The sequence below is a fragment of the Camelus dromedarius genome, chromosome 19 (genome assembly GCF_036321535.1).
Source record: "Camelus dromedarius isolate mCamDro1 chromosome 19, mCamDro1.pat, whole genome shotgun sequence".
NCBI lineage: Eukaryota > Metazoa > Chordata > Mammalia > Artiodactyla > Camelidae > Camelus > Camelus dromedarius.
In genome coordinates, this window is record NC_087454.1 from 8,066,190 (window position 1) to 8,080,867 (window position 14,678).

At 40.3% G+C, this 14,678-nt stretch overlaps 1 protein-coding gene across 2 annotated transcripts in view; it reads left to right on the forward strand.

Annotated features, from left to right (window-relative positions):
* The first annotated feature begins 3,531 nt into the window (after positions 1-3,531).
* PHACTR1 (phosphatase and actin regulator 1) overlaps positions 3,532-14,678 on the forward strand; it is a 442,313-nt gene continuing 431,166 nt past the window's right edge. Inside the window, exons 1-2 of one of the 2 annotated variants that reach the window (XM_031435188.2) lie at positions 3,532-3,699; positions 5,435-5,587. In XM_031435188.2, coding sequence (XP_031291048.1) covers positions 5,485-5,587 — 103 coding nt within the window. In that variant the 5' untranslated portion in view covers positions 3,532-3,699; positions 5,435-5,484. The remainder of the gene's footprint in view (positions 3,700-5,434; positions 5,588-14,678) is intronic. The other variant, XM_064476204.1, reaches the window with a different exon arrangement.

Here is a 14,678-nt window from a genome sequence, read left to right on the forward strand (position 1 = left end):
CTGGATCAATCACATAAACACTGAGATAAAAACATAATTTTTGAGTATTCTTTCTGCCAAGCCAAGAAATTTCCACATTATAAGCAAGATCAACTTACTAGAATCCATTGGCAGAAGGGTAAGATGACACTTTGAACTCTTATTCTTCATTCTGTGAATAGACCCTTCTACAAAGTATTAAAAGAGGGAAAAGATTACTTTCAAAGGAGACAGCAAATGGAACCAAAGACTTCACTACTCTTGGCCCTAGCCTCTACCATATTGGCCAATGCAGCTTCCCTTCTAAGTGTGTCTGTCTCTAATGCAGTTTCAAGAACAGAAGGCTGCATGATTTTGTTTTGAAGAGTTTTCCTGCTAGCTAAGGACCAAGGGGAATCTCCTTTGACATAATGATTTTGAATAGGATTTAGGAGTCTGCCTTTGGTCCTTTAAGGCAGTTTCAAGCCCTGGTCCAAATTAATGTTTACAGACTTAATGCCCTTCTTTGCCAGCTGAATACCTGGCATCTTATACGTAACAGAAGCCCTCAAAATATGACTCCATGCTTACAAGGAATAAAATTAGGCTCCTCCTCCTTGTGAGACTATTTTTTTTCCCTCAATCCATCTTTCCAACCCTCCCAGCCTTTTTTGCTCTCCAACTATTATCACCAGAAAAAATTGAAAATTCATTTACTGTAAAGTAAAAGTAATTGATGATGGCTTAAAGTGTTTCCTCTCCCAGGGAGATTTCAATATAAATAAAGCCTCAGATAAAATGTTTGTAATGCCCCTACCATTTAATGATAAGCTTTCTTGAGAAGAGGAGAGATTTCTTTTGAGTGATGTGTCGAGAGATAAAAGAGTGACTTGCCAAGCAGAGAGCAACTACTGCTATTGAAACATATCACTCTCAGGTCAACTATTTGCAAAAATAAATTAATATATTCTATACTTGTTTAGCAATCTAGCACTTAACCAAAGATCTTCAATCTAGGTAACCCACAAGAGATCCAAAATAGTCCCACACTCTAAGAGAGTTTTAGTATTTTAAAGTTAGTTGGATCTATTGGGAAAAGAGAAACTTCCCCAAGATTTCATGCCAGTGGAAGGCAGAACTTCATGTAGTCAGCACAGATATAAACGTGGTCTTCCAGAGAGCTCTGGACTATGGTAAGGCAATTAAACAAACAAAAACAAAATTTAAAAAATTGTCAATAACACAAACATCTTTATCTCTTAGCAAACAGAATAAACCCAGACTGACTCTGATGAAAGTCAGTTGTATGATATTAAAAGAGCAAATTGTCTAACTACAAATCTTGTGATCTTCTTTCCCAGATTGTTTGGATTTTATGCCATCATCTAGCATAAACAAGTACACCTCAAAGATAAATCAGTATAAGCAGATATCTTCCCTGATCTCCAGATTCCATCTTGAATTATGCCTCCATTTTGAATTAATCAAACTTCTTCCTTTTTTCTATAGAATACTCACACACACACACCCTCTTACTACCAAACTGAACAAAAAAGTAGAAACATCTCTGCCAAGTCATGTACTTTAAATAATACTAGATTATTTATTTCAGCCTTACAATTCTAAACCTTCATATTGCAATGCCATCAATGTAAAAGATAAAATTCTACTTGGGCTTTTTTAAAAATAGTTTTTTAAATTTCTAGCTGAGATATCTTAACAGTGTTTAACTTTTAGAGCTGTTGTCTCAAGGATGTTTTGGGCTGAATTGTTCCCTGCTGCATAAGTGTTATTCTGAGTACTTGCTCTAACCTTGCCTTCTTCTCTGTCTGGTTCTATTATATCTCAGAACAATTATAAGTGCTGCTTTTGAGTAGATTAAAGTTATAAAACAGAGCTGAGCTGATCGGATTTTGACATTGGCTTTTGAACATTACAGTATTTCCCCACCTTTAAAAATAATTCCTCTCACAGATATGCCTATATGTGATCTACATGTATGCTCCCCAGAGTAAAATCATTTTTTGAAAATCTGTTTCAGAACCGGGTCATATCATGTTTAAAAAAAAAACTCAGTCATTAATTACTTAGGAAAATAAAGTCCCTTTCTGCAAGTGAATAATCAACCCTCTCCCAAATACATTTTTTTCCTCCGAGTTGAAATTTTCTTCTCTGAATTTTCTCAAACCATGGCCCTTTCACATTACATGTTCATTTTGTAATACATTTCAAGTTCCCTTTCTTGGTCAACTCTCCAGAGATGACTAACTTCCAAACTCATACCCCAGTTCCCAGGAACCAACTCTATTTTTCAGATTTCCAATTTAGCATCTCCTTTTCAATTATACATACATTTGTGCTCACCTAAATGTTTGACGTTTGTCAGCAGCAGTAGACTGCATACTCTCTCTCTCTCTCTCTCTCTCTCTCTCTCTCTCTCTCTCTCTCTCTCTCTCTCACTCTCTCACCTGTGAGTCATTACAATTTCAGTAGAATCACAATAGAGTTCAGAAGCTGTCGCCCACACCCTACTGTAAGCTAAAGGAACCAGAAGACAGCTTTCTCCTCTTGTAAATGTCAAGTGTTCAGCATGTCTCCACTGGGGACTGAACAGAAATGTAACTTTAGAGAAGTAAGTCCTTAGGTCTGGGCAAAGCTCTCAGTATTCTGAACCCAAAGTTGACTTTCCCTACAAGGGCATATGATTGGTAGTTTCAGCTTCCTCTGCAGTACTAGCTTGGTGTTTGGTTTGTTCTGATTGGGTAGGAGAGCCCATAAGACAAACCGAAGATGTTCAGGTTTGTCTCAAGAGTAGCCAGCAGAGCTGTGTGTAAGGGAGAAGGGAGTCTGGTGATCTTCCTTCCAAGTCTTCTCAAATGTAGTTTCTCTTTTCTTAACAATCCAACATATCATACTCCACACCATGCGTATTACCAATTCTGCTTGGTCAACAAAGGGCCCAAGAGGGTCATGGAAAACCCACTAGATTGTATTTGTATAGATGTATTTGGCTATCATTATGCCTTTCACAAGCAGATGTCAAGTGTTGTACCAGAAAGTCCTTACTGAGGTTTGGTAAGGAGGATATTCAACCAGAATAATCTCAAGTACCACACTGAAATTTCTTGTTTTTAGGTTCATTTTGTTACATTCAGATAGAGAGGAATGCATTTAGACAAATTGGCATGATTTGGGCTGGAGATTTGACCAAAGCAATCACAGGCGGAAGAGGAAGAAAGACCAGAGAAGAGGGAGGGGGTGAACTCAAATGTTCCCTCTATTTCACTCCAGAAAACAGCTCGCAATTATAATTACCCACCTTGTTTTGCAGCTCAGGATAAAAGTGGCGTTGCACCAAACCCTACCCAAGCAGCCGTCGTGATTAGAAAGTACTCCACACCTTGGAGAACCAAAGAGACATGAGCATAATTTTAAATGCAAATTAAATTGAGGGGGTAGCAGAGAGAACACATAAAAGACAGTAAAACAAAACCTTTCAATTTTCTTAAATTAGCAGTCTAATGTGTTCTAAAGAGCAGCTCCCCTCAGATCTCTTCTTAGGGGTTGCATTTCATCACAATATAAAATGGGCAAATCCATCACTTTCCTCTGCTCAGTGCTCTTGAATTGAGATTGAAGGGAAAATTAGAAGCTGTTCATTTGGGCTTGTGGGCTCAGCAGCGTAACACAGCTTCATTTTATGCTCTACGCTGTCCTATTGAAAGGGGCCAACAAGTGCTGGTGAGTATCTGCTAACTTCAAGACTCTTCATTTCATATATCTTTCCTTTATGGGGGGGAAATTTCCCAAAAGATTTATAATGCATCTTTCAAAACCTGGGAAATTTCAGACAGCTTTTTAAGCTTCTTCCAGTGACTGATTCGCAGAAGGGAAGAGAGTTATTTTCAGCCTAGATGCTGGTGAGTGTTCCATGTATTAATTATAACGGAGGAATGTTTAACATATGCTAGCTAAAATGGCCTTTCCCCACCACCCTTAGCCAGTGTCAGGGTAAGAGCTGGTACCGGGACAACTTTGCTATCAGATTAACTGTTTAATCATGTAATTCTGTTATAATTGCAAATAAAACTGAGACTTGGAGCTATAAAAATAATTAAACCAAAACCTTTTATTTATTTTTTTTTTTAATGGCTATGACAGTTTTCTGCATGAGATGGGCGGCAGCGGCCGGGGGTGGGGGCGGGGGGCGGGAGATGGGGAAGTCTACCCGCGTGATAGTGACATGTAGACTTTGATGGTGATGATTTTCTGCCAAAGTTTTACACGGGAAACGGGTCATTTTCCTCCTTCACAGTGGTGAATACAAAGAGGCTGAGGCTGGCGTCACCTTCCGTTGCTAAGGTAACGTGCTCTGGCCATTTTATCTGATAAAGAAAGTCCAGTGGATGGTATACATTATTCATCGCCGTTCTAATCAAACAATCAAAATTGTTTACTTTCACCAGGAATATTTAGTGAGATCAAAGACACTCTGGCTGAAATTGCTCTTGCTCTTACTACCGGCAGTTAGCCCTTGATTTTTTTTTTCCTCTTTTTTTGCAGTGTAAGTATGATTTGCTGTTGGGGTAGCTTGTGGTATTTTTAAAAGTTTCCTCTTAACAGACTTGGCTTCTTAAATGAAAATATGCACTGTTTAAAAGAGAAACCAATTGGATTATCCTTCTGAGCTTGATTTTAATGACTTTGTCTTGTTAATTATTTCCAAAAACATCCTGCAGAAATAGAGATTCTTCATTTGTGCACGTATCAGGGAAAGGCTACATATGTTAGAAAGAACCTAACAGGCTGAATGTTTTTAAATGAAGTATATTAGCTTCCTGACAGGCTAGTGCATGATGATATTACGGGGATCATTGCAATTCTGGAATAAACTGCTCTACAAACTAGAATTCCTTCTCAAAGGCAGCCTATGTTAGGGGCAAGCAGGTGATGATCCTGTAGCACTTTATAAAACGTTGAGAAACGCTGAAAGGAAAGAACGCAAGGCATTCTTACTGCAAACATGTCAGCATGTGTCATAAACGCAAAGCAGCTTAAGTGGAGTGTCTGATTCCCTGGCATTTCTCGCTGCTTGTGGGGAATTGGAACTCCCTGGATCAATTGAGGATCAATGCTCAGAACGGCTGACCCTTAATGATGTCATTTATCAGGCAGACCTTTTGAAAACAGCGTATGACCTTAAAAGTGTGTTTTCCAGTTAGTACACAGCAAGGAAAAACTGGTATGTTATCTCTCTTTAGCCTGGATCGTCTTTATTTTCTGTGTAGAATATATTACTTTTAATAAATGTTGGCTAAATGCTGCATTTTCTCATACGAGAGGAAAGCTGTGTTGAGGGAGGGACTTAAAACTGGAAATGTCAGTCAAGTAATGTGATATTATAATGGGATATTTCTTATTCCAAAATTGTATTTGACAGTCTAAAATACTGTGGATTTTTTGCCCTTTTTCATAGGCATACAAGTGACTATTTTGTCTTAAAACTCTGTTTTTGGAACATCAAGGATGGATTATCCCAAAATGGATTATTTTCTGGATGTCGAGTCTGCTCATAGACTCTTGGATGTTGAGTCGGCTCAAAGATTCTTCTACAGTCAAGGAGCTCAAGGTAATTAAATGGGAGAAAGAGGAAACTCCTCTTGTTTGCATGTTGGTTTTATATTAACAGTGCAGTGTCGACTGTAGCAGTGTGTGCTCTACTGCAGAAGTTCAATGACTGCGATTTGTAAATTGATAACCTCTATCAAACTGTTCCTGGAACTGAGGCAGGCATATAGTGGAATAAATAAATCTAGACTTCTTGGATGTGGTAAAAAAGCAACCTACCCAACTTTCAGCACAAATGCCATTCAGAAAACTATGTTAGAAAATTGTTCCCCCACCTCTTTGCAACCGAAGTGTAAGTTTCAAAGGCTTAAGGATGTTTTTAGCCCCCGGGAAAAGTTCAGTTTGCAGACACTGCCCTGGAGAAGATCTAGGGCACTCTGACCTCTTGGATTGAGATCCTGCTGGATGAGGGGCTCCTGAAATAAGCTTTATGCTTCAACAGCTGCCTTATCTATTTTAGAATTCAGTTATTGCCTCAAGGAATAAACAGTGCACTTGGGACGCAGTAAGGAACATGCCCCTTGTGAAGTGTGGCTGATATATGCATTTTTATTACAGACTCTAAGATGGTCAGTTAGACTCTAGTTTGCTTGCTGTTCTGTTCCAGGGTTAGTTCGAATGTATAGCTGGAGTGTTTAATGGGCTCTCCTGACAGGCAGGAGATTTCTTTTAAGCCTATTTTCTCTTTTCCATGGAATATTTAGGGTATTCGGTCAAAGCAACCTGATGATGGGCATATCCCAAATGGTACAAGTAACGCACTGAGGAGAAAGGCAGCATCCATATTCTTAAAGAGAGAAGTAGTTGAATTCTTGGATGTCTCAAGGCAGAACTGAAAAGGAAATGCTGTTTTGATAATTCTGGCATCTTTCACTGTATGCAGTAATGGGTACTTCACACAGGGCACTGAGAACTTTCTGCCTTGGCTTTCTCAGTAGTCTCTTCTGAATTGGTTTTACCTGGCTCTCAAGTCAGTATCTCATGACAACCTTAAAGGCATGTAAGCCTCTTCCTTCTCCACTTCCATTTTCCTGGGCAGGATCCAGTCTTAAAGCCAAGAGAGGCTGGTAATTATCTGGTTGATTTGCTTGGGTCAGTCTCACTCATCAGTATTAGCAAAAGTGGTACAGTAGCTAATTCTCATCCCTGTGGTTGTATGTAGTCAGCATTGCTACTGTCAGCCACTTAAAGAGACATGAAAATGTACTAAAGTAGGAAAAGGGTGAGAGGCTGGCCAGAACCTCCGGCCCCCTCTGGGTTTGCAAGTAGGAAGATGCTAGGAATAGATGGAGAATGGAGGCCAGAGGGAAAAGGGGGCTGAGGCAGGGCTCACTTCCATCTCCAGTTCTGTGTTTAAACATTGCTGCCTCTGTCCATTCCATTTGAACAGGAGAAAAATGTTTGGTGGTGGGGTCATCCTCTGGGCTGCACATCTGTTGGCAGAACAGAGAAGGGGAGGGGCTGTTAACTATAGTTAATAAAGATGTCATTTTGCCTTGCCGTGGACATGGCTTAAGCCTTTAAGAAGACTGTGGGTTCCAAGTATTTACAGAAGGAAAGCATTCAGGGTATGGGAGGCTCAGAGGACTCAAGGCAACCTGATGGTTGTCGGCAGATGGAGTTGGGGGTGGAGTGGTCAGAACTGTCGCCACTGGTGACTGTGGTTTAGACACAGGAGCTGGAATGACTGGGAAATGCATGGGAGGTGGTAGCATAAGCTACCACTGCTCCTGGGTATCACGTTCATTTTAGGGTAATCAGAATGATGCTCCAATCAAGGCATCTTGGGTCTGTGGTAAGAGTGGGGTTTCCCTAAACAACATCCAGGTCAGTTTTTCAAAACCCTCTGACTTCCTGAATCAGAAATCAAGATGTTAAGACCTAGGGTTTTGCATTTCAAGCAAGAGCTCCAATGATGATTACCTAGCCAGCACACCAGTCTGGGGACCTGCATTTAAGAGCCAGTCCATCCTGTCCAATTTCTGTCCTTCCACCCCAGAATGAGAACACTTTCCTCAGCATTAGAGGCTGGATAACACAGTGGTTATACCCTGACCGCCCTAGGTTCAAATCCTGGGTTTACCACAATGATCCTGGGAGAAATAACCTCTTCGATCTTCGATTCCCTCTTCTGAAAAATGGAAATAATAATAGTGCCCAATTCATAAATTGTTAAGCGCATTCATGAGATAAGATTTTAAAGTGCTTTAAACTGTCTGCCACATGGGAAATGCCATTCATAAACAATTCAATGAAATAAACATTTTTGGCAAAAGGCCATCCCTCCTGTGTTTGAGATTCTATAAGGAAGCCGCTGCCTTACAAACAAGAATGTTACCTGATAGAAGTTAACCTCCTATTTTTTAGCTAAATAAATAAATAACTTTAAATATATTTTAAAACACAGTGATTATTGTCACATCAAAACCCAACTCAGGGCAAAATTGAAAAATAGTAAAAGTTTGTCTTGGGACTCCCTATCTACCTCGTCCTTCATTTCACTTGAAAACTGAGAGCCCCTCTCCTCCCAGCATCTGCCCCAGAGCCCCACCACCTGGGGCCAGTCACCCCCAGAGTCTCCTTTCTGGAGCTTTGCTGCCACTGCGATGTGGGGCTTGTTACTGCATCGCTCCAGCTCCTTCATGGCAGTCCCCTTCCACTGGGCACAGTCTTTCCTGGATAACAAGTCCCTCCGCCTGATAAAGGGCTCCAAGTGAATGGGCAGAGGGCTGAGGATCATGGCGTGCACCCTCTCCCTTTCTGAACCAAATGCACATCTTTTAGGGTAGATGACTAAAGCTCGTATCTCACCAGTGGTAAGCCCCTGAGGACCAGTGGAAGGAGGGCAGCCTAGTGGCTCGTTCTTGAGAACAGCATTTGAGGCAGCAGTTACGGCCCCTGTGCTGCTCTCTACTTGGCCAGGCCAGCCCAGTTTCAGAGGGAATATTAGTAAGGTCAAGTGGCCCTGATTTGACACCCTCTTCTATAAAGAAGGTCCAAATGGGAACACAGTATGGAGTTAAGTACCTGGAATGAGGGTGACCTAGGACTTGGTTGGCAAACTGTTGTGTGATTATTATGTTTTTGAGCTGTCCATTCTCAAGGGCATGCAGCTATTTCTATGGACGGATCAAGTGCTCTTACAGGTATAAATACTTTTAATCTTACAGATGTAAATGTTTTTAAAGAAAGCAAGAAAATCAGAGTTTCATTTTCCACATTGTTGTCTGTGCATCAGTTGATTTACAAATTCATAAACTTTTTGAGAACAACCCCCTTCTATGTTAATTACATGCAAAATGGTTATCCAAAACCACAATACAAGAATTATCATGTTTTGGACCCTGGAATGGTTGTTTTTCAGTTTTTCCTGGAAAGTGACTAAACGCCTGTCCCTAGGTAGGTAGGGGATGTTTTTAGTAAAAGCAAGAGGAATCCAGGAGGATAAGAAAAAGAAGGGAAAAAGTGATCTGATGTCTATCCTGGGGCAAACTCTGCTGAAATTCCCAGAGATTTTCAATCATCTGCTCTGCTGAATAAAGCAGCTTGTTATTTTCTCCCATCTCCATTTTCCCTTGGTTCGATCTTGAGGTAAGAAAGATGAGAGCCTGCTTCTCCGGGGATTCTGCTTTAAAAAGCGTGATGCAAAGAGCAGAAAAAGTCCAGGGTTAACCTGTTCCTCTCCCAATTCATCTGTGAGTGCTTTGTCAACAGTGAATCCTGCTCATGCAGAGTTCTGTGAAAATCCTCATTAACTCAAGGGGAGAATTTTTGGAGGTTGAAAATACAGATGATATCAAGATCAGCTCTGTTTTGACATCACATAGTTTGAATTTACTCATCTTTCCCACACACTCAATTTCGGACTCTCTTTTTTTTTTTTTTTAACAGTATAGTTGAAATGGGAGGGAAATCATATTATAAAATCACAAAATTAGCATCATAGAATTTTCAGGTTGGAAATGGATGTTATACTTCAGTGATTTTCCTTGGCCCCTCCCTCAACCCAGTAAAACAGAATTTGTGAGGACCAGACCAGGTCCCAGTGCTACATTTTCAACAAGCCACCGGGCTACTCTGATGGACACTGAAGGTTGAAAACAATCAGTATGGATCATTACATCACTTGCTACTCAGAGTTTGATCCCAGAGTAGCAGCATCAGCTTCACCTGGGAGCTTGTTAGAAATGCAGAATCTCAGACACCCCAGACCTAGAGAATCAGAATCTGCATTTTTAAAAAGATTGCCAAGTGCAATGATTGAATCTAGTGCACATTAGAAACACCTGGTGAGCTTTTACGATCTCAAGGCTGAAGTACCATGGCAAAACCAATTAAGGCAGAATCTTTGGTGGTGATGTTACCAAACCAAACTTGGGTCCACCTGCCCACGGACAGTAAAGTCAACCTTCTGACACCAGGTTCCAATCAGTCTGGGGTCTATGTGCTTCTGGGCAGATTATAGTTAACTTCTTCCACCTGGTAGGGGTTTCAGTCCCTGCAAAACAGCTCAAGGGCTGTGACTTAATATTATCTCTAGACCTTGAGGGGGAACTAAAGGTCCTTCACTTCGTTTAATGGCTAAACTATTATTATTTTGTCTTGCTTGACTGTTTTCCTTTCCTTCTGTATTTTCTCACTTCTGATTAAATATACTCTTTGGAACTCGGGGAAGCCTGGGAGGCTAAAGTTTTTCTACAGATAAGTTACAGGTGGGGGACTTCGGGGGCTTAGTAGGGGGTCTGTGCTGGGAAGGCTCCACAGGTGGGTTACAGTAGTCCCATACGGAATCTTTTAAATTGTCTCCAGTGATTCAAATGTGAAACCAGGGCTAAGAACTACTGACCTCCTATTTGACAGTAAAGGAGGTTTTAACAGCTCCTTTTGTGCAGCTGTTCTTGCCTGAGTAGCTTTCTTTATCTAGGTCTTTTTTATTAAATGAATCCAAACCATTGGAAAGGTGTAAATGGACTTTTTATTAAAAGGACTGGACTACGTATCAGGCACTGCCCTTTGCATATTCATTGTATCTATTAATCCTCAAAGAAATTGATGGAGAGAGGAATTATAACGCTCATTTCACAGATTAGAAAAGACCACGCATTTAGATAGCAGCATAACCAGAATTTGAATTCAAGCATGTCTGACTCCCACAACTCCACAGGTAGTAAAGGCAACATTAGTAACCAAATTATAGTTCTGGAGATGGTATAGCTCAGAGCCGTTCAGCCACATGCCCAAATCACACACTTTACAACAGTGAGAAGATGGAAACTGGAATCAGATGTCTTCTTACCACAGCAACCAATGCCCTGTCTACTGCATTAGGTTTCTTTTCTCAAAGACCATCAATATCTTTGGGTGTTTAAAATTATATTCAAAAGGGAAAATACATTAAAAGGCAGCTATTTGACTGAAGTTACTAGACAAACACATTTATGATTCCTGCTCACAATTTCCCCTCTTTAATCATTTTAAATAATTCTCGGCCTTGGAACCATTGTTACTTCATCACGATGCATCTTTTCTGCCGTCTACATTGTTCTTATTCAAACAAAGGGAAATGCCAGTTTTGACAACTGATGAATGCCACAGTGAGAAGCTAAGAGCCTCTTCAAGTTGTATTTGGAAATAGAGAGAAATTCATCTAAAACCCCTCTGTCGACCATTTCATCCCCACCCCTCCAACCACCTTCCAGCTCCACCTTTTCCCTGCCCTGTGAAATCTATCAGAACTGCTAGTTTTTCCATCCTTAGCTTTAAGTGTACTCTGAAGCTAAACTCTAAGTCTCTGGGACTCCTTGACGTTTAGTTGCACTCAGTTATTTGCAAATCATTGACAATAATCATCTGCATGTAATGTCCTCATGCTGTTTCCTTTCCTGGGTTTAATTCAAGACTCACCCCCAATGCCGCCTCCTCTATGAAGCCTTGCCTGATTTTTCCAGGGCTTTCTCCCATAGTATTCTGTTCAGCCTACACTATAGCCACTATAACTGTCTTATTCTGCTTCTGCCACTTCCTAGATACATGAACTCATTTAAACAGCCTTATTTCTCTAACTCTCAGGATCCGAATCAAAATGGATCTGATACTAGCTCCAAATTCATAGGGGGTTTTGAGAATTAAAGGAGTTTATATGCCTATAAAGTGTTTTGTACATTGTTGTTCTTTATTATTGATGCCATGGTTTTGTTATTACTTAGGTGTCTGTTACCTACCGAGATCATGGTGAAGTCCTTAAATACCATTTTCTGGGTGCCTAGTAGCATCCTTGGTATACAGTAGTATTAAGATTTATTAAATGTCTCTGTTGAACTGAAGGAATGAAAATGCCTAAATCTGCATTACAAACAGAATCTTTGGATCCAGGAAAGGGACTTTTGACAATTCATGATTGACAAAATAGAACTTCCTAAGACCTTTAAAGAATTAAAATCTTTAGTTGAAAATAGAGGCTCTATTTAAAGACTGAAGGGAAGGGAGGGACAGGTAAAAATAATTTTCAATTGCATAGAGACACACGAAATGGAAGAAAGTCATCAACTCTGCTACATCTTCTATAAAACAGAAAGAATTTAAAAGCCAGAAGCAAAAAGAAAATACAGCAGGAGGCAATTGGTGTACTATTGAAGAGAATTAACCTTTTGAAATAGAATTCCAAGGTTCCTGAATAGTACCCTTCTTAGAACTTTCTAATGTTTAATGTACAATAGTCTGTGAAGGCTGAGTTTTTATTCTGCCTAAAAGTAGAATACTGGAAGAGGTGACCCCTCAACACTGACTCTGATGAACTTAATTGAGATCAATTCAAAAGCCGCTCTGAATATGTCTAGGAAGCTAGCTCTGAGCTGTACGTTAGTTGAGATCCCTCTCCCCTTCCTTCTTTAGATGCTTACTGCCCAGTCCAGTCCTTATACTTTTGGGCTGATTAATCCTCAAACCAACTACCATTCACACTCCCACCTCTGACCAGACTCAAAGGAAGGTGGCCGTAGATACCCACCTAGCCCCATGCAGGAGAAGTGCACCTTGAGAACCACTCACTGAAAGCCTGGTCATGCTATCTCTAGGAATCTTGCTGAGGGGGTGCCACTTTGTCTTCTGTCTCCATGTCTGTCCCCCCAAATTTTAATGTCATGGTCTTAGATGTGTCTCATATCTGGACCTGTGAGTCTTACTTGCTCCTTAAGGATTGAGGCAAAAACAGTGATTGTAAAGGAACTGGATCCTCGTTTGGGGCTGGGTTGCCAATTGGATTATAATCTTTTCCATTCATCAGTCTGCCTCTCAGAGTCCTGCTAGGACCAGCACAGCAAAATTGGCCACATCTCTTGTGTCCTCATGGTGATGACCTAACCAAGTAGTTTACATGCAACCGTACTATTTTTCAGACCCTTGCTTCTGAGAAGTGCTTCAGATGACACTTTCCTTACCCAGATTCCAGCCTTGTTTTTATGGTGCTCAGGTCATCACCCTCAACAAATACTTGCTTTGGGGTTTTTTGGGGGGGAGGTGGGGGAGGTTCTTTGTTTTTTTCTCTGTAGCTCGAGCCAGGATGCAGCATGCTGTGCTTCACTCATGGATGACAAGCTAACTACCAAGCCTTCCCTCCTAACCTCCCACGTACTCCATTTTAGACCTCTGACTGCTCACACTCAGGCTTTCCAAACCTGTGTTTAACGCAAGGAACACTGTGTGTGAAGGAGAGGGTGGAGGCAGATCAAGAGGAAAGATATTGTGGAGATACCCAGGCTGCCAATTCTGTCCATATATAGATGACCATGAAATCCAACCTCCCATTTCTAAAGTGTGCCCTTGAAACAGGACATTTCTCTGTATACAGAGCAGCATTCTCGGTGCTGACAATTTACCTGCACGTGGCCTTCCAATGCTGGCTGTACCTTTGCCCCCAGCAAGCATCTGCTTTGTCACGTACTGTGATTCAGGGCTCATAAGTAGGCCATGAGGACAAGAGAGAGAAGATGAGAGGATGAGAGACAGAGAAGAGGAAAATCATATGAAAATACAATAAAATAATTCCAATTAATAACTCTTACTTTCACCTACAGCATAAAAGATGCAGCCCACACACAGCCAGCATCCGCCGTGACCCAGTTAGCATAAACAAGTCACAGGTGCTTGGAAAAAAATTCTCACTCCTCATTGCTCAAACATTTGTTTCTCTAAAAACTTTCAGTACCGCCCTCTGTGACAGCTGGCCAAGGCAAGGATGCAGAGCCTAGCACATCAAAATCAGTTCATGGTTGATACCGTTTTTAAGGTTTTAAAGATATTTTAGTAAACAATTAGACCCACACAATTATATAAAGCCACTGAATGAATATTGGTATTAAATTGGACTTCTGAAATGCTAGGACTGAACAGAGAGATGATCTCAGAAATCTGTCTACCTTTTTTTTCAATCATAAAAGTAAAACACATGTAATACTAAAATCTTTAGGGAAAAAGATGGAAAGGAAAACCAGCCCTACACATCTGTTTTAACTTCTTATTTTACTTTCAGTCACTTTCACGCACATTCATACTTTTACAAAGTTACAACTATGGCATATGCAAAATTGGGAATATGAATTAAATCTTTCCCAGGGCAGGCTGAAGACTGTCATAGTATTTTGTGGCTTGGGCTTTAGAATAACACAGATCTGAGTTCAAACCATGATTACCACTTCTCAGCTTGTGACATTAGGCAAGCTATTTAATCTCTTTTTGCCTCACTTTTCCTTCTTTTTGCCTCACTTTTGAATGCAAATAATAATGAGTTCTTAACCCAAAAGGTTATTTTTGAGGATTTAAATGAAACAAAACAGTGTTTCACAAACTGTGGTCCAATATATGATTTTGGGGTAATACGTGAACTCTTTTGTAATAATGATGTATCTGTTTTAATGTGTTTTTTTTTAATGTGAATTGAAAAATATTTGATTGAAATATAAAAATATATAACTGGACTTCATACTTACGGACTACTGCTTAGGACAAGAGGGGATAAAAAGGATGACTGAAATCCATTTAAGGGAAAACATTAAGTAATAGTGTAGATGACACTTAGGGGTAGCAAAGTCCATAAA